Source organism: Rhinopithecus roxellana, chromosome 16, assembly GCF_007565055.1.
Source record: "Rhinopithecus roxellana isolate Shanxi Qingling chromosome 16, ASM756505v1, whole genome shotgun sequence".
NCBI classification, from domain to species: domain Eukaryota; kingdom Metazoa; phylum Chordata; class Mammalia; order Primates; family Cercopithecidae; genus Rhinopithecus; species Rhinopithecus roxellana.
Genome location: NC_044564.1, coordinates 22,483,996 through 22,511,991, shown reverse-complemented (window position 1 = coordinate 22,511,991; position 27,996 = coordinate 22,483,996). Strand labels below are relative to the sequence as shown.

General features: G+C 39.5%; 1 protein-coding gene across 12 annotated transcripts in view; it reads right to left on the bottom strand.

The window, feature by feature from the left end:
• RNF38 (ring finger protein 38) overlaps positions 1–27,996 on the bottom strand; it is a 154,222-nt gene that overhangs the window by 5,739 nt on the left and 120,487 nt on the right. For all 12 annotated transcript variants that reach the window (XM_010369951.2, XM_030919402.1, XM_010369952.2 and 9 more), the window contains 7 exons: positions 17,494–17,661; positions 16,054–16,224; positions 12,604–12,765; positions 12,180–12,286; positions 10,568–10,652; positions 3,277–3,398; positions 470–569 (listed from right to left, as the gene is read on the bottom strand). In XM_010369951.2, the coding sequence (XP_010368253.2) occupies positions 470–569; positions 3,277–3,398; positions 10,568–10,652; positions 12,180–12,286; positions 12,604–12,765; positions 16,054–16,224; positions 17,494–17,661 (915 nt within the window). The remainder of the gene's footprint in view (positions 1–469; positions 570–3,276; positions 3,399–10,567; positions 10,653–12,179; positions 12,287–12,603; positions 12,766–16,053; positions 16,225–17,493; positions 17,662–27,996) is intronic.

The following is a 27,996-nucleotide window of genomic DNA, read 5'->3' as shown; positions in this document are numbered from 1 at the left end:
AAAAGAAGCCACTGCAATAATTTCACCCTGGCATAGCCACTCTTATGGATTTGTGTCCTTTGTGCTTTTGTTCATATATACAAAGGAGAAAATGGTCAGAATTAAATAAAAACACTAGATGTACTATTCTCCATGCAAACCTCTGACAACAGAGCTATAATTAGGTAGCCTTCTAAACTCTCGAAGCAAACTGTGGCCTAGCAAGTTCGGGCCTTCTCCCTGTATGCCATGAGAAAGGACATACTGATTGTCAAGAGGTCATCCATTTGGGTTTTGTATAATCACTCCTATATTGTTGACTGCAGTTAATTTTTACTGGCCTTTTCTCCTCATTTGAAGAGATCATACTCAAAGCTGTGTTTCCATTTTGTCTTCCTGTCCACTGAGTTACGAACTTACTCTAATTAACCTATGGTCAATAAAATAGAAAAATTCAATGTCATTTCCTTTAAAGATATTATCACTTTACCTTAAGCCATTTGTCAACACACTTGGCATGGAACTCGTGGTTACAGGGTAAGACTCTAAGTAGCTGCCTTGACTCAAAATCACACATGCATACTACACACCTAAAAAAAGCAAAAAGATCATTTAACCATAAAACCAGATGGTTTTCTATTGTTATGACTATTGAAACCTACAAGATAATTTATTCTGTTATCAAAATATCACTTAAATTTTTAAACAAAATTAACCAATACCCTGAACAAATTGTGATGTTAAGGCAGTAAGAGGGTTTTGCTTCACTAACAGATTACCAAGAAAATTTCTAGTTAATATGAAGTCAATCTTAATACCAAAGATTCTATACTATTTAAAAAAAAAAAAAAAAAAAAAAAGTGTTGGAACAACTTATGTCCACATACAAAAGAATAAAGGTGGACCCCTACCTCATACCATATAAAAGCTGACTCAAACTGATCAAAAGCTTAAGTGTTAAGAGCTAAACTATTAACCTCTCAGAAGAAAACACAGTAAATCTTCATGACCTTGGATTAGACAATGGTTTCTTGGAGATGACATTAAAAGCACAAGAATTAACAAAAAAAGAAATGCAGTTGTTCTTCAGTATCTGAGGGGGGATTGATTTCTAGGACCCACAACGGATACCAAAATCTGTGGATGTTCAAATCCTTTATATACAATGGTATAGTGTTTGTGACCTATGCACACCTTCCCATATACTTTAAAATCATTAATATATTGTAATACCTAATACAATGTAAGTCATATGTAAATAGTTGTTATACTGTATTGTTCTTTATTTGTACTACATATTGCTCTATTATTTTCTATTTTTATTTTTTCCTGAATATTTTCTATCTTTGGTTGGCTGAATACAGAGGGCTGAGTGTAGGCTGAAATAAATCAAAATCAAAATTTAAACATTTTGTGCTGCAAAGGACATCACTGAAAAACTCAACAATCCACAGAATGGCAAAACATTTTTTTTACACTTTTTATTATTCTATTCCTCAGAGATCCCTGTTCTGAGGGAGGACATTTTTGAAGATAATTTATCTGATGAGATCTATAATACGTATAGAACTTCTACAACTCAATAATACAAAGACAAACCAACTTATGGAAAATGAAGCAAGGATCCAAATAGACATTTCTGAAAAGAAGGTATACAAATGGCTAGTAGCACATGAAACATTCAAGATCATTAGCTATCAGGGAAATGCAAATCAAATCTGCAGGAAATACCACTTCACAACCACTAGGCTGGCTATAATAATAAAAAAAAAGACAATATAGAGTGATTCAAAGCCATTATTTACCTTTGGCATTATTCAATGCCAAAAGTGGAAACCCAAATGTCCATCCACTGATAAAAAAAAAAAAAATACGATCTATACAGTGGAATATTATTTGGCCATAAAAAGAAATAACTTACTAGTAAAAGCTACAATATAGAAAAAGTTATGCTAAGTGAAAGATGCTAGACACAAAAAGATCATATATGACCCCATTTATGTATAATCTATATCGACACAGTGTAGACTGAGGATGGGGAGGAGGCACCAAGGTAAGGTAGAAATATAAAGAGTGTTGCTAGTGGGTGAAATGGGTGAGGGGTTTCGTTTTAGGGTGACGCAATGGGTCTAAATTTGATTGTCGTGATAGTTACATAGCTCTGAATATACAAAAAACCACTGAGTTGTACTTTTTTTTTTTTGAGACGGAGTCTCGCTCTGTCACCCAGGCTGGAGTGCGGTGGCGCGATCTCCACTCACTGCAAGCTCCGCCTCCCGGGTTCACGCCATTCTCCTGCCTCAGCCTCCCGTGTAGCTGGGACTAAAGGCACCCGCCACCACGCCCGGCTAATTTTTGTATTTTTAGTAGAGACAGGGTTTCACCGTGTTAGTCAGGATGGTCTCGATCTCCTGACCTTGTGATCTGCCCATCTCGGCCTCCCAAAGTGCTGGGATTACAGGCTTGAGCCACCGCGCCCGGCCTGAGTTGTACTTTTTAATTATTACTATTTTTTTTTCGAGACAGTCTCGCTCTGTCGCTCAGGCTGGAATGCAGTGGTGTCATCTCGGCTCACTGCAACCTCCGCCTCCCGGGCTCAAGCAATTCGCCCTGCCTCAGCCTTGCGAGTAGCTGGGATTATAGGCGCCTGCCACCATGCCCAGCTAATTTTTGTATTTTTAGTAGAGACAGGGTTTCGCCATGTTGGCCAGGCTGGTCTCAAGCTCCTGACCATAGGCGATCCACCTGCCTCAGCCTCCCAAAGTGCTGGGATTACAGGTGTGAGCTACCGTGCCTGGCCTCAACTGTACATTTTAAATGGAATTTTACGGTATGTAAATTATATATCATTAAAGCTATTTTTAAAAGATCCCCTACTAAGCAGAAATTTTTGGTAAGAACCTCAAACTTTATGTGCATGAAGTTTCAATCTTGTGTGAAAACATTCTAGAATGTCAATTAGAAACAAAATTGCTAAGCGACATTAAAATCCAAAACAGCCCTAACAGAACTTTCTAAGATGATAGAAATGTTCTAGATCCACAGCAGCCATTAGCTAGAATGACTAAGACATTTAATTTTTCATTTAATTAGCTCTATATTGACTTATTGGACAAGCATTGGCTTAGACTATGAAATAAAATAACTTATCTTTATAAAAATTATCTCTGACTCTTAAGCATTTTCTTTTAACTTTTTGTTTCCTCTTCCAACTTTTACCTTAATGACTCTTAAGCTTCTATTTCATAAAGGTAGAAAAGGAAATTTAGCAGAGTGATGTCAGAAAAATATACTTACAAAGTCTGTTCTGACTGGTGGTTGTTAGGATTGAACCGATAAGAAGGAAGTTGTTCAATATCTGCTTTAGTCAGTCCACGAGGCTTTGCCTCTCCCAGTCGCTCTGCCAGGTTTAACAGGGCCTGCAGCGGTAAAAGATGACATATTTTCATCTGTCTTTGTTTTGCATTCCAATTTTTTTTTTTTGAGACGGAGTCTCACTCTGTCGCCCAGGCTGGAGTGCAGTGGCCAGATTTCAGCTCACTGCAAGCTCTGCCTCCCGGGTTTATGCCATTCTCCTGCCTCAGCCTCCCGAGTAGCTGGGCACCTCGCCCGGCTAGTTTTTTGTATTTTTTTTTAGTAGAGACGGGGTTTCACCATGCTAGCCAGGATGGTCTCGATCTCCTGACCTCGTGATCCGCCCGTCTCAGCCTCCCAAAGTGCTGGGATTACAGGCTTGAGCCACCGCGCCCGGCCTCCAATTTTTTTTTTAAGAGATGGAGTCCTGCTATGTTGCCCAGGCTGGAGTATATAGTATATACAGCAGCTGTTCACAGGCATGATCATTGTGCACTGTGGCCTCGAACTCCTGTGAACTCAAGCAATACTCTTGACGCAGCCTTCTGAGTATCTGGAACTACAATTGCGTACCACCACAGCCCTATTAAAATAATTTTTAAAATGTTTCTTATGAAAAAATCTAAACACTTACAAAAGTAGAAAAGCAATGTTAATGAACCTTGATCTATCCATTACGCAGGTCAGTAGTCCATAGCTAATCTTTTATCTATTACCATCTGTCCTAAAGCTCACATTATTTTAAAACAAAACTGAAAGATGGTATCATTTCATTAGTATCAAGTGCATCTGTAAAACAAAGTAACTTTGACCCTGTGAGCTGGATAATTCTTTGTTGTGGGAGCTGGCCTGGGTACTATAGGATGTTTTGCAGCATTCCTGGCCTCCCTCTGCTCTCTTAGTGCCAGTTAACAACCCCCCAGCTGTAACAATCAAAAATGTCTCCACACATTCCCAAATATCTCCGGGGGACAAACTGTCCCCAGGTTGAGAGTCGCTGCTCTAAAAAGATAGACTTTTTAGAATATAACCACAATGACATCATCACACCTAACATACTAACACTAATTCTTTAACATCAAATGGACCAATTAACGTTCAAATGTCTTTGTTTCAATTCAAAGCTTTAAAAAGTAGTTTGTTCAAATAAGGATCCAAACAAATCCGTAACTTACCATGGCTTAATACGTCTCAAGTCTCTTTTTCACTCTTAAATTTGAAGAAACCAGGTTAATGAGCTGTAGAAATTCCCAGTTTGAAATTTGCTAAATGAACCTCCCATCCCTGACCCACTGGGTTTAACAAATTCCTTGTCCTATAAACAGGTAGATGTGAATACTTTTACCATAAAGCCCATCATGTCTAGTGGTTATGTTAGCAGCCAATGATGGAATACTGTCTAGATCCATTAATTCATTATGAATGGGCAAAATGGGGCCAGGCGCGGTGGCTCACGCCTGTAATCCCAGCACTTTGGGAGGCCGAGGCAGGCGGATCACAAGGTCAGGAGATCGAGATCATCCTGGCTAACACGGTGAAACCCCGTCTCTACTAAAAATACAAAAAATTAGCTGGACGTGGTGGTGCACGCCTGTAGTCCCAGCTACTTGGAGGCTTAGGCAGGAGAAAGGCGTGAACCCGGGAGGCTGAGCTTGCGGTGAGCCGAGATCGTGCCACTGCACTCCAGCCTGGGAGACAAAGCGAGACTCCGTCTCAAAACAAAAAAGAATGGGCAAAATGGTAATATTCTAATTTTATCATTCTTCATTTATTAGAATGCCTAATATTAAATAATACTCAGAATTTAGGTAGAATAGGATGAGACCACCTAATTTTTTTTTTTTTAAGTATCCACTATCAACTCATGGACTTTAGTATATTTGATGTGTTTCAATATTGTAATTATTATGCCTCTTTTTTTTTTTTTTGAGTCAAGAGTCTTGCTTTATCCTCAGGCTGGAGTGCAATAGCATGATCTCAGTTCACTGCAACCTCCGCCTCCTAGGTTCAGATTCTCTTGCCTCCTCCTCCTGAGTAGCCGCCGCCCAGCTAATTTTTTGTATTTTTTATTTTTTAGTAGAGAAAGGGTTTTGCCATGTTGGCCAGGCTTAAACTCCTGACCTCAAGTGATCTACCCGCCTTGGCCTCCCAAAGTGCTGGAACTACAGGAGTGAGCTACCGTGCCCAGTCAATTATTATGCTTATTGATTTTACATCAGTACCTCCTTTCCTTAATGACTCTAATAACTCATTTGGTTTATCCCACAATTAGTCTGCCTTTTGTGGACGGCTTTTCTATATTTTTCAGGTTGCCCCAGGGTTAAAAGAATGGGTAACAAATAATGATAGATGAGAGAAACAGAATTAACTTCCCCAAATGTCAATAATTAATGTGGTAATAACTGTGTGTGTTTTATTATGATACCAGAACTCTGCTTCTGTGTCAACATTATTTAGAAAATTGCATCATCTAAATAATTTGTTCCCCTTTCACTAGCTCCCTAGCCCTTCTAAATGCTGGAATAGAAAGCATTTTAAAATTGAAAGCATTTTAAAATTGCCAGGCCGCACATGGTGGCTCAAGCCTGTAATCCCAGCACTTTGGGAGGCTGAGGCAGGCAGACCACTTGAGGTCAGGAGTTTGAGACCCACCTGGTCAACACGGTGAAACCCCGTCTCTACTAAAATTACAAAAAAATTAGCCGGGCATGGTGGCGTGCACCTGTAATCTCAGCTACATGGGAGGCTGAGGGAGGAGAATCACTTGAACCCAGGAGGCAGAGGTTGCAGTGAGCCGAGACTGCGCCATTGCACTCCAAGCCTGGGTGACAAAGAGAGACTCCATCTTAAAAAAAAAAAAAAAAAGTAAACTGCCAAATCGATGGTGATTACAATATGTAAAATTTAGATAAAACTTATATCATTGATAATGATCTTTTATATCTCATACATACCATGGCAAAGATCAACAAATATAATGACAATAAAATATATTAAGTTCTTACAGTCTAAAGACTACACAGGCATATTTCATTTTACTGCACTTTGCTTTACTGCATGCCACAGATACTACCTTTTTAAAACAAAAACAAAAAATTAAAGGTGTGTGGCCACCCCATGTTGAGTAAATCTATTAATTCAATTTTTCCAACAGTCATGTCATTTCATATCTTGGTGCCACATTTTGGTAATTCTCACAGCATTTCAAACTTTTTCATTATTTTATATCTGCTATAATGTTCTCTGATCTTTGACGTTACTATTGTACTTGCTTTGTGGTACCACAAACTGGACTTGTATAAGACAGAACACTTAATTGACAAATGTTGGGTATTCTGACTACTCCACTGACCAACTGGCTATCCACCCATCTCTCTCCCTCTCCTGGGGTATTCCTAGTCTTTGAGACACAACAATATTGAAGTTATGCCAATTAATAACCCCACAATGGCCTCTAATTGTTCAAGTGAAAGAGTCACATGTCTCCCACTTTAAAAACTAGAAATGATTGGTTGGGCGTCCTGGCTCACTCCTGTAATCCCAGCACTTTGGGGAGGCCGAGCGGCTGGGTCACGAGGTCAGGAGATCGAGACCATCCTGGCTAATACGGTGAAACTCCGTCTCTACTGAAAATACGAAAAATTAGCTGGGCGTGGTGGCGGGCACCTGTAGTCCCACCTACTAGGGAGGCTATGGCAGGAGAATGGCGTGAACCCGGGAGGCGGAGCTTGCAGTGAGCCGAGATGGTGCCACTGCACTCCAGCCTAGGCGACAGAGCAAGACTCCGTCTCAAAAAGCAAAACAAAAACTAGAAATGATTAAGCTTAGTAAGAAAGGCATGTCAAAGCCAAGACAGGCCAAAATGTAGGCCTCTTGTGCCAAACCAGTAACCAAGTTTAAACGCAAAGGCAAAGTTCGAATAGAAAAAGTGCCATTCTCACTGGGCACAGTGGCTCATGCCTGTAATCCCAACACTTGGACTAGCCTTGGGCAAAATGGCAAAACCTTTCTCTGCAAAAGAAAAGGAAAAAAAGGCCGGGCGCGGTGGCTCAAGCCTGTAATCCCAGCGCTTTGGGAGGCTGAGACGGGCGGATCATGAGGTCAGGAGATCGAGACCATCCTGGCTAATACGGTGAAACCCCGTCTCTACTAAAAAATACAAAAAACTAGCCGGGTGACGAGGCGGGCGCCTGTAGTCCCAGCTACTCGGGAAGCTGAGACAGGAGAATGGCGGGAACCCGGGAGGCGGAGCTTGCAGGGAGCTGAGAGCTGGCCACTGCACTCCAGCCTGGGCGGCAGAGCAAGACTCCGTCTCAAAGCACAAAAATTAGCCAAGTCTGGTGGCATGCGTCTACTGTCCCAGCTACTTAGGAGGCTGAGGTGGGAGAATCGCTTGAGCCTGGGAGGTCAAGGCTGTAGTGAGCTGAGATGGTGGCACTGCACTCCAGCCCGGGTGACAGAGTAAGACCCTGTCTTCAAAAAAAAAAAAGAAAAGAAAAGAAAAAAGAGAAAAGCCACTCCAGTGAATGCACGAATAAAAAAGCAAAGCAGCCATACTGCTGATATGGAGAAAGTCTGAGTGACAGGGATAGAAAATCCAACCAGCCACAACATTCTCTTTAGCCAAAGCCTAATCCAGAACAAGGCCCTGTCTTTCTTTATTTCTATCAAGGTTGAGAGAGATGAGGAAGCTGCAGAAGAAAAGTTGGAAGCCAGCAGAGGCTGGTTCATCAAGTTTAAGGAAAGAAGCCATCTTCATAACAACAAAGTGCAAGGTGAAGCAGGAAATGCTGATACAGAAGCTGTAGTAAGTTATCCAGAAGCTCTATCTAAGATCACTGATGAAAGTGAATACACTAAACAATAGATTTTCAATGTAGATGGAACAGCCCTATATTGGAAGAGAATGCCATCTAAGATTTTCATAGCTAGAAAGAAAAGGCAATGCCTGGCTTCAAAAAACAGGCTGACTCTTTTGTTGGGGCTAATACAGCTGGTGACTGCAGGCAGAAGCCAATGCTCATTTGCCATTCTGTGGGCCCTTAAGAAATTAGCTAAATCTACTCTGCCCAATAATAAAGTCTGGATGACAGAATATCTGTTTACAGTATGATTTACGGAATATTTTAAGACCACTTTTGAGACCCGTTCAAGAAAAAAAGATTCCTTTCAAAATATTACCGCTCAAGTGCTCTGATTAAGATGTACAAAGAGTTATATAATTAAAATTAACTGTAACTAAGACTTCATGTTTTGTTTCTGAGTGTAAAATTTTATAATTAATAAAATAGGCTTTGTAATATTAAAAAAAAAAAAAAAAGTACAAAGAGATGCATGTTGTTTTCCTGCCAACAAAACATTCACTCTGCAGCCCATGGAAAAAGGGTTCTTTTCTCTACATTCTTGCCAATACTTACTTTTTGATAACAGCCATCCTAACAGGTGTGAAGTGGTATTTTATTGTGGTTTTGATTTACATTTCCCTGATTGCAATTTTGAGCACCTTTTCATATACCTGGTTGGACATTTTGTGTCTTCTTTGAAAAATGTCTATTCAGGTCCTCCACCCATTTTTTTTAATTGGGTTATTCATTTTTTTTTGCTACTGAGTTGTATAAGCTCCTTGTATAGTTTAAATATTAACCCCTTTATCAGATGTTTACTTTTCATATTTTCTCCTAACCTGTAGACTGCCTTTCATTTTGTTTCTTTCTTTCTTTTGCGGTACAGAAGCCTTTTAGTTCAATGTAGTCCTAGTTATTTATTTTAGCTTTTGTTGCCTATGCTTGTGGTGTGATGGCCAAAAAACCAATGCCATGGCTAATATCAAGGAGCTTTTCCCCTGTTTTCTGTAAGCACTTTTATCATTTCAGATATTAAGTTTAGGTCTTTAATCCATTTTGAGTTAACTTTCATGTATGGTGTAAAGGTCCAGTTTCATTCTTTTGCAGGTGGATATCCAGTTTTCCCAACACCATTTCTTTTTGTTTTTTGTTTTGTTTTTTCTTTTGCAGACACAGTCTTGCTGTTACTCAGCCTGGCGTGCAATGGTGTGATCTTGGCTCACTGTAGCCTCCGCTTCCCAAGTTCAAGCGATTCTCCTGTCTCAACCTCTCGAGTAGCGGGATTACAGGCGCCCACCACCACGCCCGGCTAATTTTTGTATTTTTACAGAAACAGGGTTTCACCATGTTGGCCAGGCTGGCCTCGAACTCCTGACCTCAGGTGATTTGCCTGCCTTTGACTCCCAAAATGCTGGCATTACAGGGTGAGCCACTGCGCTCAGCCTCCCAACACCATTTCTTAAAGAGGCTATCTTTCCCCATTGTGTCTTCTTGGTGGCCTTGTCAAAAATTGGCTGACTGTTGTACTCCTTTCTATTCACAGTTCCTAAAGTTCAGAACATGCATGGTTTTATAATTTATTGCCTGACCTATTACAACACCTAAATAGGTTTCCTTGTCACCATTTTCTAACTTCACAGTACTGGCAGGGTTTGGACTCTTAACAAGTACTGATGCCATAAAGCACCAAAAACATTTAGTGGCCCCTTCCTCCCTCATAATATTCAAAATTATGTCCACTCTGTAGCAAGCACTGAAGGACAACCAATTAAGCTTTCCAATCAAATGCCGATTTTCTCCCTTTAACCACAGACCATCTGTTGATTCTCTTTGTCCAGCACTTCTCTGCCTCAATCTTAAAGATGAAAAAGCTTCTACATTATTTAAGATCTAGCTCAAACATTTTGGCTTCCACAAAATCTTTTCAGCATATCTAATCAAAATTCACTGTTTTCTCATTTGCATTCTCATTGGAATTGTACGTAATTCTAATAGAGCACCTATCTACCTACCTGTTATCATAGCTGTGGTAGTACATATTCAAATATCCTTAAAGATGTTAAATCATTTTTATGACATGTTTATATCTTGAAATGCACAAAGTGTTTACCTAATAAATGTTTAGATCAAGCTTGTTGAACACATGGCCTGCATGCAGCCCAGGATGGCTTTGAATGTGGCCCAACACAAATTGATAAACTTTCACAAAATATTATGAGATTTATTTTTTACAATGTTTTAAAAGGTTACTGGCTACTATTAGTGTTAGTGTATCTTACATGTGGCCCAGGAAGTGAAAAGATTGGACGCCTGTGGTTTAAAGAGTTAAGTTGAATAATACTTTCATGCTCACAATACTCCCCAAATTAATTCACAATTCATCTACTAACCTCGTAATTTTCTACTTCTCCATCTTCTACATCTAATTCAAAGCTGAAAGTTGGGCCCACTGCAGGTGGCACTGGAAGCATTGATCTGCAGTGAAAACAATCACACTAGCATTGAATATATTAGTACATTAATTCAATGAACAGGACAGGGAGGACAAAGGCCAGTGCTATAAGGATGAAGAACGGTGTTAATCTGAAAAATTTAACAAAACATATGCAAGAACTGTAAAATAAAAACGGCAAACATATTGCTATGATAACTTAAAGGTGAATAAACAGACATACACCACATAAGACGACGACTCAGTATCATTAAGATGTCACTTTCTCCTTAAAATAATCTATAAATTCCATGCAATACCTACCAAGATTGCAGCAAGCACTTAAGTAAAAACTCACATGCTGATTTAAAAATTTATAAGGAAATGCAAAAGACCTTAAACTAAAACATTTTAAGAACAAAATCGGGAGACAAACTAGATCTGACATTACGATAGAAAGAGAGAAAATGGGGAGAGAGAGGAAGGAAGGAAGGAAGGAAAAACTACAACAACAGTGTGGTAACATAGGCACGTGGCCTTCTGGTATAAAAACCGTATTTCCTAGCTTTCCTAGAACGTAATTATAGACATGTGACTAAGTTATGGCCAATGTGATACAGAGGCAGGGGTTATATGTGCAACTTCTGGAACATACCCTTGAGAGGAGCAGGTAGGCAGAGGAATCTACTTTTATTTTTGCTAGGTGGAATGTCATATGACTAGAGCCTGAGAGGCCATCTTAGATCTTGTACAGGAAGTCATTAACATTGTTCACAGTCACAGGGCTAACAAATCATCGTTGAGCTGCCTACTTCTAGACTTTATTACGTGAGAGAGAAATAAAGAATTACTCACAGGGCGCGGTGGCTCACACCTGTAATCCCAGCACTTTGGGAGGGCAAGACAGGCAGATTACCTGAGATCGTGACCAGCCTGGCCAACATGGTGAAACCCTGTCTCGATACTAAAAGTACAAAAATTAGCTGGGCATGGTGGTGACCGCCTGTAATCCCAGCTACTGGGAAGGCTGAGACAGGAAAATCACTGGAACCTGGGGGCCAGAGGTTGCAATGAGCCAAAACTGCACCACTGCACTCCAGCCTAGGCAACAGATTGAGACTCTGTCTAAAGAAACAAACAAACAAAAAACCCCACCATGTGTACCACCCATGGGAATTTCTGTTACAGACCAACTTAATCCAAACAGTAGTTCTAAGACATAGAAATAATTTTTCTCCTTTCCCCCTAAGAAAATCAGCACTAAAAACTGAATAATCAAGGCTGGTGGTAAGTGTTATCAGTTGTAAAAGAGGCAAAAATCTTAACCTTTTCTGCTTCTTGATTTGTTAAACCTATTTTCTGGCTCACAGATTTCTTCCTTCCCCACTTCTCCTATGTTACCGTTCTTCTCTTTCTTTCAGCCTTAACTGGCTCCTCCCACCCCACCCTTTAACGTTAAGTAAAAACAAATAACTACCACACTGAAAGCTATAGACCACAGAGAAGACATTCATAAAGGAAAGAGAATCTTAAGAGTTTCAAAATTCAGAAATCATTAAGAAAGAACTTACAACACATATGGCAGTAAGCTTGGATGATAAGGGGGAGGTGGTATTGGCTGCTGGGATCGGTATCTACTACGTCCTGTGAGCCTCCGAGGCATAAATGGAGGATAAGGCTGCAGGGGGAAAAATGTTTAAAAGATTTAGGATCACTCTACATTTACAAATAATCTGTCAAAGTAATTAAAAAAAGACTTAAACAGTCAAGTTTTTTATTGTTCAAGGTTTTTAATATTCCTTAAATACTAACTTATTAATGGATGCAGCAACCATTTTAAACCATACACTCAGGTGTATTTCTAAATATAACTTTCCAACTGAATGCTGTCAAGAATACATATAATTCTAAATATGGTGAATTATACTAAAACATAACTCAGAACCAATCAGCTGCCAAAGCAAGTAATTAACATAGTACTGTATGAAAACTTACTACTCCAAAGGACACCTCCTGATGCAAAGGATCATGTGTTAAGAACTGCAAAGGAGCTGATGGAGGTAATGTTGGGGGGTGGGCTGATGGAGGGTAAGTAAAACCTCCTACTGGAAGATGTTCTCCTAAGAGTTCCACTTCATTTTCTATCCTTTGCAGAGGCTGAGGAGAGAAAAAAACAAACAAAAAAAAACAAAAAAAAACACAACTTCCTGTGTTTAGATTATGCTTTATAATAACCACAAATTTAAAATCTCAAAATGTCTCTAAGGACATGCATCTCTTGATGTTCACATTAATCTAAAATTCATACAAGTAAACATACAGACTACAGTAAAATCTTCCTAACTTTAATTTCAACAAGGTTTAAAACATGTTATTAAACATTTCCATTATCCTCTATTAATTTTACTATGTGAACCTTCTCTTAAAATGAGAAGGCAAAAAGTCATCAAGTAAGCCAAGTATTGGAAAATTAAAATTATTTTTTCAGTCATAGCACCTTGACCTAAAGGATTTTCAGATACTTAACCTTTCACAGACGAAACAAAATAGGATGTGCATTTATAAATCAAACAGGGCTAAATGAGATATTGTACAGAGGCATTATGCTGTGCAGAAAGATTATGGGCTTCTGGACATCAGAATCTTGGTACTGTCACCAATCAGCCATGTAACTTTTAGAAAAATTACTTAATCTGAACCTCAGTACTGTCAACTATAAAACGGGCATGTTCACAGACTACTTCAAGTGTGTGGTGAACATTGAAGCAATGTAGTGCTATGCAAAGCACACAGAAGATATGTATTCTTTCTTCTGAAATAACAGTTGGGCTGGGGGTGGTGGCTCATGCCTTTAATCCCAGCACTTTGGGAGGCCGAGGCCAGTGGATCACCTGAAGTCAGGAGTTTGAGACCAGCCTGGTCAACACTGTAAAACCCTCTCTCTACTAAAACTACAAAAATTAGCTGGCTGTGGTGGTGGACACCTGTAATCCCAGCTACTGGGGAGACTGAGGCAGGAGAATCGCTTGAACCTGGTAGACAGAGGTTGCAGTGAGCTGAGATCACACCATTGCACTTCAGCCTGGGCAACCAGAGGGAGACTCCGTCTCAAACAAAAACAAAAAAGCCCCAACAAGAAAACAAAAAACAGTTCATTGAGATATAACTGACATATGATAAAAGGAATTCAACTGAATGCATTTTTGGTATATTCACAGTTATGTAACCATCACCACTATCTAATTCCAGAACATTTTCATCACCCCAAAAAGAAACTGTATACCCATTATCAGTCAATCCCCATTTCCCCAAGTCATCAGCTTTCCTTTAATTAATTAATTTATTTTTGAGACACAGTCTTGCTCTTCTTGCCCAGGCTGGAGTGCAGTGGCGCCATCTTGGCTCACTGCAACCTCTGCCTCCTGGGTTCAAGCAATTCTCCTGCCTCAGCCTCCTAAGTAGCTGGGACTAGGGGTGCCTGCCACCACACCTGGCTAATTTTTTGTATTTTTAGTAGAGACAGGGTTTCACCGTATTAGCCAGGATGGTCTCAATCTCCTGACTTCGTAATCCACCACGCACGGCCCAGCTTTCCATTTTTATGTATTTGCTTATTCTACACCATTTCATGTAAATGGAACCAGTTCATTTAAATAAGCAGGAAGCTGTGTCTACCTTCTCTGCTTAGCATAATGCTTTCAAGGCTCACCTGTTTCACAGATTTTATCAATGCTTCACTCCTTTTTATGGGTATTACATTGCATGGATATACCACTCTTTCCTCATCTGTTTATCAGTTGATGGACATTTGGGTTGTCCACTCTTTGACTATTAGGAATAGTGCTATACATTATGTATACACATAAATGTGTATACATTTTCGTGCTGATGTTTTCAATTGAATTCTCTTAGGCACATTTATTTTTAAATGCTAGACTGACTTCTTCCCTTAGTTACAGAATAGCGACATGTTATTCAAATGTAAGTAAATACTAAGCTTTAATTTGGAAGCCTATGCAGGCTTGAGAGAAATCACAATTGCTTACACTATGACAACACTAGTGAAAACTAAGTCTTGATATGGCTATGTGACTGGACCTTTAAAACAATTACAAATTTAGATACAAGTGATAGCTAAATTTTGCTTTAGCCTTGAATTCCCAGATACAGGAAGCTGAGAAGGAGATCATCCTGGCACAAATCCTATCTTAATTCCAAGAAAAGATTATCTTGCGGAAGCAATTCTACCTTTTCTGATGAGCCAAACTTGTGTCATAATTGCTTCTAGGGTTTTCAGGACAGCAGCCTCTTTGGTACCCAGCATGGTATAGAAATCCTTAGTAAACAATGGTAAGACTCTGCTATAATAAACTGTCAGGTTCTTTCCACAGAACTGAAATCTTCCACTTTAGTCATTTCTATAGGTTATCTCTCCTGTTTCTCCTTAATGTCTGATGGTTCTGATGCTGAACCTGGCCTATCAAAACAACTGGACCTTTTTTCCTGTGCCCTTCTTTATACTTATGTAGTACTTACATCTATCTCCCGGTGTCCCAAAACAATATGCCTCTCAACTATATCCCAGTCCCAAGACAGAATTAACTATGTTAACAGACTACCTCATCTGCTTTTCATCACAACATAGTGAAAAAACCAGGCCTTCAGAAAAAGTAACTGAAGTTCAGAAAGGTTAATTTCCTTGCCTAAATGAATACAAATATTATTCTAACAAGTATTAACAATTTTATAATATTTTCATTTTCCAATTTAGAACCACATAAAAAGAAAAAAAAATACAACTAAAAACTTTTCTTCAGATTTACTTCCTGAAGGACTGCAGATGCAATAGAACACAAATTTAGACAAGTGACACTGAAATAACTAGAAAAATTTAAGAAACCAGAAATTTAAGGTAAATGTTTATACTAATTTGTATATGTTTGGATTCCTTTAATTCTTTTAAGAACCAGAAGAATGCCTAAGTTATTATGTTTGTTTGTTTGTTTATTTTGGAGACAGAGTTTCACTCTGTCGCCCAGGCTGGAGTGCAGTGGCATGATCTTGGCTCACTGCAACCCTGCTTCCTGGGTTCAAGCGATTCTCATGCCTCATCCTCCTGAGTAGCTGGAATTACAGGCATGTGAGACAATGCCTGGCTAATTTTTGTATTTTTAGTAGAGACAGGGTTTCACCATGTTGGCCAGGCTGGTCTTGAACTACAGACCCTAGGTGATCTGCCTGCCTCAACCTCCCTGTTGGGATCACAGGCGTGAGTCTCTGCACCTGGCCAAGTTATTGTGTTTAAGTGTGCCATTTAAACATAGTAACGTAGGCATTCTTCTGGTTCTTAAATCCACTAAGGTTATATGCCTGGCCTAAACATTTTGAAAAAATTAAAAATTAGTTAAAAACTAAACATTCTGACATAATAGTAGAGATACCTACCGATCGTGATTGCTGTGTTTGGAAAGGGACAAACTGGCCTGGTGGTGGCAAATGAGGAGGATGATGGGGAGAAAGGTGAGGAGGATGTATAAGAAATGGATCACTAGAAATAAGGGGTGGGAATGCAGCATATGGTACTGGTAAGTGCTGAACTGAACATGCCTGAAGCATCTGTAAGAGAAACCGTTACAGTTTGGTTAAAAATATCAGAATATATAATTAATTTAAAAGGATTGTGAGATTAAAATCTGTCATTGTCACACCTCTCCCAAAATCATGAAAATGTTTTTAATAGCTAATATTAACAATGAAATACTAGTGTATTTTTATCTACTAGTAAAGTAATGGTACTAATAATTATTCTGTATTTTATGTAACTTTCACAAATTGGTTGAAATACTTTAGCCTTTTAAATATCTATGAAACGGTGCGGGGGGAGAGGGGGAAGTGCTGCAGAGAAGAGGAAACTCTAGTTGGTTCAAGATGTAGCAAACACTACTGATATTCCAGAAACTCCCCTTTTCAATCCTGTAGAAATCTTTTTCTTCCTAGGATTTTCATAAGAGCACAACTCTCAACTAATTGTCCTATAATCTCTCAGTATTTTAGTTAGCAAATTTCGTACAATGTTTCTATTACTGAGAAACCAAGCTTGAGTAAATTAATCTGTTAAGTTAGTATTGGTGTAAGTGTGCATTTTAATCTCACATTCAGAGCAAGGTATTAAGAGTTATATTTAAATTTTGCTAAGTGATCTCCTTTGAAGACATTATTGACCTTGGATACATCATTTAAATACAGCGCCCTCATTTCTGAAAGGCGGCTGAACTGAGATTAAAGATCAAAGGACAAAGCATAAGCTTCAGAGGCAAGAAAAAAAAAAGTCAGTGTGAATCTCTACTCTCTTATACTAGCTGTCTCTATGACACTAAGCAAGTCATTTAACTTTTCAGATTCTGTGACTAGAAAATGGGGGGTGATGCTACTTTCATCATAGGTTTCCTATAGTAAGGAATAAGACAAAGCACTCAAAGTGCCCATTAAAACTCAGTAAGTGCTGAGACTCTTCAGTGTTGAACAATAAGATCTCTGAGACTTACGCTGACCTTCATTGGCTTTAATTGTAAACGGTGCTGATATATGAGAAAACATGGTTTGACCATGTTAAAATATGTATAAGTTAATGTAAAAATATATCAGGTTATAAAGTTAATTTTATTAAATGGTTACTATAAGGATACTATTGAGATTTTTATTGCAATAAAATTGACCTTTTTACTTGAAAGTGAAACTACAAAGACAGTCTCTTAAATTTTGTTTGCTTATATAACGCAGTTAGCCCCTCTAAAGAGGGTTTCCAGAGTCAGTTAAGTTACAAAACCAAATTCAGGCTGGTGTGCTTAATAGTAGTATCTAATGAGAACAAAGATACAGACTTACTGGAGGAGGCACACTACAGACAGGGAGGTGCTGTCCGCTGAAAACCACAGAGCATCCTGGGACCTGCTGTGTACTACAAGCAGGGATGTGCTGGCCTGTGCAGAGTGGAATCCCATGTGGTGCCACTGTTGTTACTGTGTAAGAAACAGGGACTGTTCCTTGATGGAGCTTTAAAGGAAAAAACAAATGAACAAACTTTAGCTGTTTAGATAAAATGTTAAACTATTCAAAATCAACATTTGGTCATTTATTGGCTCCTCTCTCAGCTACACAGATTTTCACAACGTACTCTCCAATAGTTTCGACCAGAATATTCATTGTCTTTGTATGAGAGAGTTTGACTATTTCAAGAGTATATACTATTCCCAGAAAACTGGGGCTAAACTCCTCCCTCAAATGACTTGAAAAGCCCAGGGAAATAATGGATTACTATATTAACTCTTCTAGCCTGCCGTATAAGGCAGAATAAAAAGAACTGGAATCATGAAAGCTTGTATATTCCATTATTTGGTCACACTCAAAAACGAATTTTAATTACAAATAGTGAAACAATGCAAAGTATATTTAAAAAAACGAAATCTCATTTCCTGCCTAGCCAATCTTACTCCCATCCTACCTGCCACCCAGAGGCAAACAATGCTGATATCCTTCTTCTCTTTCTCCACGAACATACGAAAGCACAATTACACATAAATTGTCATGTTTGTTTTCATTTTCTTAACAGAAATGAGATCATACTACCCTGCAACTTTGTTTTTCCATTTAATACTACATTGCAGGTATGTATGCAAGGGAGTTGAAGGTAACTTGTTCTTTTAGGTACTAGCCAGATATTTTAAGAAACACTCGCTTAACGGTCCTATCATATGGTGTATCAACACATGTTCAAGTTATTTTCAACTCTTTTGCCAATATAAACAAAACTGAAAAAAATATATTAGTTTGGCCGGGAACAGTGGCTCATGCCTGTAATTCCAGCACTTTGGGAGGCCGAGGTGGGCAGATCACCGGAGGTCAGGAGGATTAGACCAGCCTGGCCAACATGGTGAAACCCCATCTCTACTAAAAATACAAAAATTAGCCAGGCGGTGGTGGTGTGCGCCTGTGATCCCAGCTACTCAGGAGGCTGAGGCAGGAGAATCACTTGAACCTGGGAGGTGGAGGTTGCAGTGAGCTGAGATCGCACCACTGCACTCCAGCCTGGGCAACAGAGTGAGGCTCAATTTAAAATATAAATAAATAAATTTATATGAATGTATTAATTTTATCTCAGAAGGATTACTAGGTAAAGGGGTGAACATTTTTTAAACTTTTACAGATACTGCCAAATCACCTGCAAAAGGCTGCATGGAAAAAGCCACACCCGCAACAGTAACATATGAGTGCCCATTTCCCAGGCTCTTTACTCAAAAGTAGATGTATTTGCATTATAAGTACACTTACCTGAGTGAAAAAATGGTATCACAGCAGGTTTGTGTTAAGTTTGCATTTCTCTGACTAAAAAGGTTGACCATCCTTTAACATTTTATTAAGCATTTAGATTTTCTTTTCTGTCAATAATCTCTATCCTTTGCTCACTGCCCCCCACTTTTTTAAAGAGGGTTTTGCTCTGTCGCCCAGGCTGGAGTGCAGTGAGTGCAGTGGCACCATCATGGCTCAATGCAACCTCCATCTTCTAGGCTCAAGCAATCCTCCCACCTCAGCCTCCGTGGTAGCTGGGACTACAGGCGCACACCATCACATCTGGTTTTTTTTTTTTAGAGGGAGCCTCGCTGTCTCACCCAGGCTGGAGTGCAGTGGCATGATCTCAGCTCACTGCAACCTCCGCCTCCCAGGTTCAAGCGGTTCTCCTGCCTCAGCTTCTCAAGTAGCTGGGATTACAGGTGCCTGCAACCACGTGCAGCTAATTTTTGTATTTGTAGTAGAGATGGGGTTTCACCATGTTGGCCAGGCTGGTCTCGAACTCCTGACCTCAGGTGATCCCATCTGGGTAATTTTTAAACTTTTTTGAAGAGACTCACTTTGAATGTAGAGTCTCACTTTGTTTTCCTGCCCAGTCTCGAATTCCTGGGCTCAAGCGATCCTTCTGCTTGGCCTCCCATAAGTGCTGGGATTACAGGTGTGAGCCGCTGAACCTGGCCCCATCCATCTTCTACTAGGTTGTCATAATCATTTGTAATTTTTTAATTTAAGAGGTATATGAATCTATTGCTTGTTGTGTGTAATGAAAATATTTTCCTAGTCTATGTTTTATCTTTTGATGAGATCCTTTATTTAATGGCATATTTTTGTCTTTTGTGATCTTTTTTTTTTGAGACGGAGTCTCGCTCTGTCGCCCAGGCTGGAGTGCAGTGGCCTGATCTCAGCTCACTGCAAGCTCCGCCTCCTGGGTTTACGACATTCTCCTGCCTCAGCCTCCCGAGTAGCTGGGACCACAGGCGCCTGCCACCTCGTGTGGCTTGTTTTTTGTATTTTTTAGTAGAGACGGGATTTCACCATGTTAGCCAGGATGGTCTCGATCTCTTGACCTCGTGATCCGCCCATCTCGGCCTCCCAAATTGCTGGGATTACAGGCTTGAGCCACCGCGCCCAGCCCTTTTTTTTTTTTTTTTTAATGTAGCCAGAGTGTAGCTTTAGGGTTTCCTTTATTGATGAGGTTATAAACATATATTCCTATATTTCCTAATTCTTTAGTTTTTTATATTCCATTAGACTTATTTTTGTTTATAAAGTAGGGCTCTAATTTTGCTTGCACATGGGAAATTGTATTTGCTCCATTTATTAAACCATCTTCTTGCCTCTACAGTGAAATATCATCTTTTAAAAAATTCATTAAGTACTCACATATTCCTGGATTTCATGCCAATTTCATGCTGCTTTAATTACGGCATCTTACTAGAACAGTTAGCATCTGGTAAGAAATTCTTCTCACCATACATCTTTTCATTTTTTGGCATTTTCACACAGTTATTCTTACGTATAAACTCAATTTTATTCACTTCCAAAACGCATTAGTGTTATGATTGTACTAAATGTTATGTTATTTTACAAAGGACTGAATTTTATATTTTTTTCTTTTTTTTTGAGATGGAGTTTCGCTTTTGTCGCCCAGGCTGGAGTACAATGGCACAATCTTGACTCACTGCAACCACCGCCTCCTGGATTCAAGCAATTCTCCTATCTCAGACCCCTGAGCAGCTGGGACTACAGGCATGTACCACTACACCTGTTTTTTTTTGTTTTGTTTTGTTTTTTTAATTAGAGACAGGGTTTCACCATTTTGGCCAGTTTGGTCTTGAACTCCTGAACTCAGGTGATCTGCCTGCCTCAGCCTCCCAAAGCGTTAGGATTATAGGCGTGAGCCACTGTGCCTGACCTATATTAAGACTTTTTATATCCAGAAACATTATGCCATTACATTGAATATCACGGTTCTGTCTTTCAAGAAGAAATTAAGTTTTCCTTCAGCACCATAAGACAGGACTGAAAAAAAAAATTAGTTTTCTTCTTCAAAGATTATTATTAAATTGATTTCTCAGTTTATTATTAGATTTGTTTCTCAAACTGTGAAGGTTTTGTTATATTTACAAGAGGTTACTTTTCTCGATTTGCATGTCAAAGCGGTGTTAGTATGAAGATAATTTTTATTTATATTATCTTGAATATATCAACCTTACCAACTTTTAAATTCTAGTATTTTTAAAAAATTTAGAATCTCCTTTCCTAGGTATACAACTATAGGATGAGCATCCCTTATCTGAAATGCATGGGACCAGAAGCTTTTGGATTTTTTTGAATTTTAGAAAATCTGCATTATACTTACCAATTCAGCATCTCTAATCCCAAAATCTGAAATCCAAAATGCTTAAACATTTCCTTTGAGTGCTGAGCTGGTGCTCAAAAAGCTAAAGATTTTAGAGCATTTCAGATATTCAAATCAGGGGTATCCAACTTGAATAAGGTTCAACCCAACTATTATCTTTTTGTGTCAGCAAACTAGAACCTTCAAAAATAATGTGTATATGTACCTATATCCTATATCTGATTTTGATGGAAATGTATGATGAATTTTACAAATAAAACTTGATTTCTGATAAACAGCCTTTATCATAAATACCACGCCCCCACCCCGACCAACTGCACACACATTTTCTTGAGACAGAGTCTTGATATATTGCCAAGAATGGAGTGCAGTGGTGCCATCACAGCTCACTGTAGCCTCAATCTCCTGGGCTGAAGTGACCCTCCCACCACAGCCTCCCGAGTAGCTGGGACTACCGGTGCATGAGACCACACCCAGTTAATTTTTGTATTATTTTTGTAGGGACAGGGTTTCACTGTGTTGCCCAGGCTGTTCTCCAACTCTTGAGCTCATGTGATCCGCCCACTTCAGCCTCCCAAAGTGCAGGGATTACAGGCGTGAACCACTGCGCTTGGCCAAGTATCATATTTTGCTGATTCCAAGACATCAGATTGTATAGTCATTTTTTCCCCATACTAAGAAAAATACTTCTATTTAAACTAACATAACAAATACTTGGTCACTTATGAAGTTTTTTTTTTTTTTTGGAGATAGAGTCTCGCTCTGTTGCCCAGGCTGGAGTGCAGTGGTGTGATCTCAGCTCACTGCAACCTCCACCTCCTGGGTTCACACCATTCTCCTGCCTCAGCCTCCCGAGTAGCTGGGACTACAGGCACCCCGCCACTATGTCTAGCTAATTTTTTTTTTTTTTTTTTTTTTTTTTTGTATTTTTTAGTAGAGAGGGGGTTTCACTGTGTTAGCCAGGATGGTCTTGATCTCCTGACCTTGTGATCCGCCCACCTCTGCCTCCCAAAGTGCTGGGATTATAGGCATGAGCCACCGTGCCCGGTCAGATTGTATAGTCATTTTCTCCACCTACTAAGAAAAATACTTCTATTTAACTAACAGAACACTTGGTCACTTGTGAATTTTATATATTTATTAGAAGCACTTTAAATGAGATCATACAACACTTGAGCATTCATAAAAAGGAAAATATAAGTGAAATAAAGTAGTTAGTTCTAATAGTTCCTCACTTTCAGAGTCTGACTCTGGTGAATCACTTTTAATTTCAGTGTCATTGTCTGGTTTTCCCACAAAAGGTTCAGTGCCATCAAGGGAGTTGGTGATGCAGCATTTCTTTTTTTTTTTTTTTTGAGGCCGAGTCTCGCTCTGTCGCCCGGACTGGAGTGCGGTGGCCAGATCTCAGCTCACTGCAAGCTCCGCCTCCCGGGTTTACGCCATTCTCCTGCCTCAGCCTCCCGAGTAGCTGGGACTACAGGCGCCCGCCACCTCGCCCAGCTAGTTTTTGTATTTTTAGTAGAGACGGGGTTTCACCGTGTTAGCCAGGATGGTCTCGATCTCCTGACCTCGTGATTCGCCCGTCTCGGCCTCCCAAAGTGCTGGGATTACAGGCTTGAGCCACCGCGCCCGGCCAATGCAGCATTTCTTAACACTATCCATAAAAGAAACAAAGGCTACTTGATGCTAGATTCTTAAGTCAGGGGTGTAATTATACAGAGCTTGTCTACTTTTGACTCCTGCTTGGAGGTTTATGTTAAACTCACCTCCTGCCTCACCCCCTAAACACTACCACTTAATCCCATATATCAGTTAACTGCAAGACATCTGATGCACAGCACAAGCAGTGAAGACTGTGTTACAACTGCTGCTTGGATGACACCAAGATTAGTATGCCATCAATTTTGAGAAGCATCCATCCCAAATTCGGAGATGTTAAAATATGGAAATAGCACATTTTAAAATCAATGAAATAGGGCCGGGCGCAGTGGCTCACGCTTGTAATCCCATTACTTTGGGAGGCCGAGGTGGGTGGATCACCTGAGGTCAGGAGTTTGAGACCAGCCTGGCCAACATAGTGAAACCCTGTCTCTACTAAAAATATAAACAATTAGCTGGGCATGGTGGCGAGCACCTGTAATCCCAGCTACTCGCGAGGCTGAGGCAGGAGAATGGCTTGAATCCAGGAGGTGGAGGTTTCAGTGAGCCAAGATCGCACCATTGCACTCCAGCCTAGGCAATAAGAGCAAAACTCCGTCTCAGGGGTGGGGGAAGTAGTTTCATATTTCTTTTTAAAAACTTCACTGTAAAATACAAGCAAAGTACCAAAGTACGTAAAGCACGAACATCAAGACTACAAAAAAAAAGAAAAAAAAAATCATCAGATGAACACTCATGTAACCATCACCTAGGTCAATGGTCAATAAACAGAACAGGTGTGGTGGCTCACACCTGTAATCCCAGCACTTTGGGAGGCCGAGGTGGGCAGAACACCTGAGGCCAGGAGTTTGAGACTAGCCTGGCCAATATGGTGAAACCCCATCTCTACGAAAAATACAAAAAACTAGCCAGGCATGGTGGCGGATGCCTGTAATCTCAGCTACTCGGGGGGCTGAGGCAGGAGAATAGCCTGAACTGGAGAGGTGGAAGTTGCAGTGAGCCAAGATCTCGTCATTGCACTCCAGCCTGGGCAAGAAGAGCAAAACTCTGTCTCAAAAAATAAATAAATTTTCTTTAAACTCTCTCAACAATGCTTTGGTATTCCACAAAGTGGTTTTAAACCACTTTTGTTAAGACTGATACTTCTTTTTTTTTTTGAGATGGAGTCTTGCTCTGTGGCCCAGACTGGAGGGCAGTGGCACAATCTTGGCTCACTGCAACCTCTACCTCCCGGGTTCAAGCAATTCTCCTGCCTTAGCCTCTTGAACAGCTGGGACTACAGGTGCACACAACATGCCCAGCTAATTTTTGTATTTTTAGTAGAGATGGGGTTTCACCATGTTGGCCAGGCTGGTCTCAAACTCCTGACCTTGTGATCCACCCGCCTTCAGCCTCCCCAAGCGCTGGCATTACAGGCATGACCCACTGCACCCGGTCAAGACTGATACTTCTTTAGTATTACTATGATTTTTTCAGTTGTACTTTTTCTTTGAATTTTTATTATGGAGAATTTCAAACATGTTCAAAAACAGTAGAATAAACCCCCATATCCACCACCCAGCCCTCAAACCATTAAGCCACAGCCAATCCACCTGAATATACTGCTCTGTTTCATGTATTTTGTTGAAGCAAATCCCAGGACCCTATTATTTAAAAAAAATTTCAGTATGCATTTCTAAAAAATAAGAACACTTTTTTTTTTTTTTTTTGAGACGGAGTCTCGCTCTGTCGCCCAGGCTGGAAGTGCAGTGGCCAGATCTCAGCTCACTGCAAGCTCCGCCTCCCGGGTTCACGCCATTCTCCTGCCTCAGCCTCCCGTGTAGCTGGGACTACAGGCACCCGCCACCTCGCCCGGCTAGTTTTTTTTTTGTATTTTTTTTTTAGTAGAGACGGGGTTTCACCGTGTTAGCCAGGATGTTCTCGATCTCCTGACCTCGTGATCCGCCCGTCTTGGCCTCCCACAGTGCTGGGATTATAGGCTTGAGCCACCGCGCCCGGCCAAAAATAAGAACACTTAACCACAATAGCATTATTATATTTTTAAAATAAAGTTATTTAAAATTAAGCATGCAGTCACATTCGAAATTCCAATTATGTCATCAAATAAAAATAAATGATTTTATTAGAACTTTTTCCCTTTCCTCTCAAACAGAATCAAAAAAAGCTTTACATACTGCAAATGATTAGTATGTCTGGGTTGTTCAGTGTTAATGTATCTTTTAAAAAGTTGTTCATGTTCTGTTTGATTCTGGTACTAACAAAACATACTGATTATTGTATATTCATTTTTGTAACATTTCAATCTATTCAATTCTTAATTCTAACAATTATCTAAGATGCTTTGAGATTTTCTATCAATATAATCAGTTTGACTGCAAATATTGATGGGGTTACTGGTTCTTTTCCTATTCTTAAACTTTTTTCTTGTCTTTTCTGGTGGCTTAGCCTACAGAACAATACTGAATAGATGCAGTAATAGTCATCATCCAGGTTTATTCCAGGTAGCAGGAAAGTGTTCAAAGTTTCACCTTTAAGCATGTTTGAAGTAGGTGAATTCACTGTAGGTCTGTTTCTATTGGTTTTCAATTATAGCCCTTTTTTAAGTCATGTACTGAGTTAATTCTCTTTATTGCTCGCTGTTCTGGAAAAATTATTGGGGTAATCATTTGATAATCAGAATGAAGGTTCCTTCTTTCAGGGAGAAACTGCCTGTTTTCTAGGCCCCTGAGGTACCCATTACTTTAAATGAATTTTCACTAATTTCAGAGTGATGTGAATTTGGGCTGCAAATTTACTTCTATTCAGTCTTGTCCTAGTGACCAGATATCCCTGTATTCCAGGTATACAGTGATTTAAGGTGCCTGGTATTTTATGTAGGAAGGGTCTCCTATACAGGAAGTGACTCCTTAAACTGAAATAGTCTTTCATTTTTGTCCCCTTTGCCTCCTGACAGACTCAAAATTCAGGTTTGCTCAAATGAACAAATGCCTTAAGGACAGAACTAGCACCCCATTTTCCCTTAGTTTGGGGTCTGGCAATTTCTTCTAATCTATTAGCCCTTTTGATGCTTTCAGGATACTTATAGTATTTTATCTAGCACACTCAGTTGTCCTCAAGCAAAAGGAATGCTATCAATAAGCCTTCCTACCACGTATGGAAAATTAAAGTCCTTTTTACACTTTAAGACCTTCTAATAAGAAATGATGGTTAGCTTTTATATTTCTTGCACCTATTAATATTTTTTCCTTTATATTGTTGATATAATAAATTATCTTGAAAGAGTTCCTAATACTGAACCCATGCAGGATGGGTTCACTATTACGTTATTCTTTTAATACATCACTAGGTACATTAAAATAGGTTATTCCAACAGGTTATTCTTTTTTGACTTTTATTTTTTATTAAAAAATTGCTCTCATACCTTCCTGCTGAAAACAGCCTATTCTTTTCATATATCACTAGCTATGGTTTATTATTTAAAACTTTTTCATCTGTATTCATGAGGGAAACTAGTCAACAGCTTTCTTTTGTTGTAATGTCTATGAAGTTTCATTGTTAAGGTTGTGCTAGTTTCATAAAATATATTTGGAAGCTATCTTTTTCTATGATCTAGAAAAGTTTAAATTGGAATTAGCAGTCCTTTAAAGGTTAGACAAGAATTCAGATCTTTTTATTTTTTTAGAGACGGAGTCTCGCTCTGTCGCCCAGGCTGGAGTGCAGTGGCACGATCTTGGCTCACTGAACCTCCAACTCACAGGTTCAAGCGATTCTTCTGCCTCAGCCTCCCTAGTAGCTGGGATTACAGGTGCCTGCCATCACGTCCGGCTAATTTTTTGTATTTTTAGTAGAGACGGGGTTTCACCATGTTGGCCATGCTGGTCTCAAACTCCTGGGCCTCAGGTGATCCACCTGCTTCAGACTCCCAAAGTGCTGGGATTACAGGTGTGGGCCATTGCGTCCAGCCCAAGATGTAATTTTAATTTTAAAGACAGATTTTGTTATGCTTTTATAATTTCTGCCATGGCTACTAGTCTGCTCAGGATTCCTAATTCTTGTGTTGTTCTGGTTTTTACATATGTAATGTTTTCATGTTCCAATATACACACTCAACACGTAACACTACTACATAAATGAGACCTTGCCTTTTCTGAAATGCAGTCTTTTCTTTGGCTCCATCACTAACCACCACCCCTCCTTCACTTTAGCCCTTACCCCACAAGCCTAGTATGTATTTCTCTATATTTTTCTCTGTTGTTCACACAGTCCTATAGTCATATACATACTATGTTTTACAGAATGGGACTCTGTAAACACTTTCCTCCATTTTTTCAACTGTTTTTTTTTTTTCTTTCTTCTTCAGTATTTTATATCCACACTTTTATCAGGTTACGGCCACAAATAATGTAAGTTTCCTACGTGATCAATTTTTAAGTGTTTCATGAACATAATAAAAATGCCTGGCACAAGAAGAGTATCTAGGTAAGATATTTTCTCAATTTGCCACTATGTGTTTTGGTTTATTATTATCTAGTGCAGATGAAAAATGAGATCCTATTCTCATTAGCTTTCTCTGGTAATTTTTTTGGTTTATAAACTCACAAGATTTTCCCCTTATCCTTAAAATCCAGCAATTTTTATAAGGACATGCTCAGACACGTCTTTTTTTTTTTTTTAACCTCAGAAACTCCACAGAAAAGACCACCATGAAATTGTGGTCTTCATCCTCAGGCTCTGAAGATAGGCAACCCCTCCCCTCAGCTAGTCCCTCAGTTCTTGGCAGGAAGAAAAGGGAAAAACGAACTGTAGCCTTGTACCTGTCATCTCCTTAGAGACCTATGGAAACCTATAAGCAAAGATGTACCCAACTGTCTTGCTTATTGAATTATTCCAGAAGAAACTAGGAGGAGAGGAAACAGGGATATATACTCAACCCACCAGCTGTCTGCTATTTCCTATTAATCTTAAATCAGTAATTTCAAATCAACCATACATGAATTCATTCTAAGCTTTCATAACCTTGA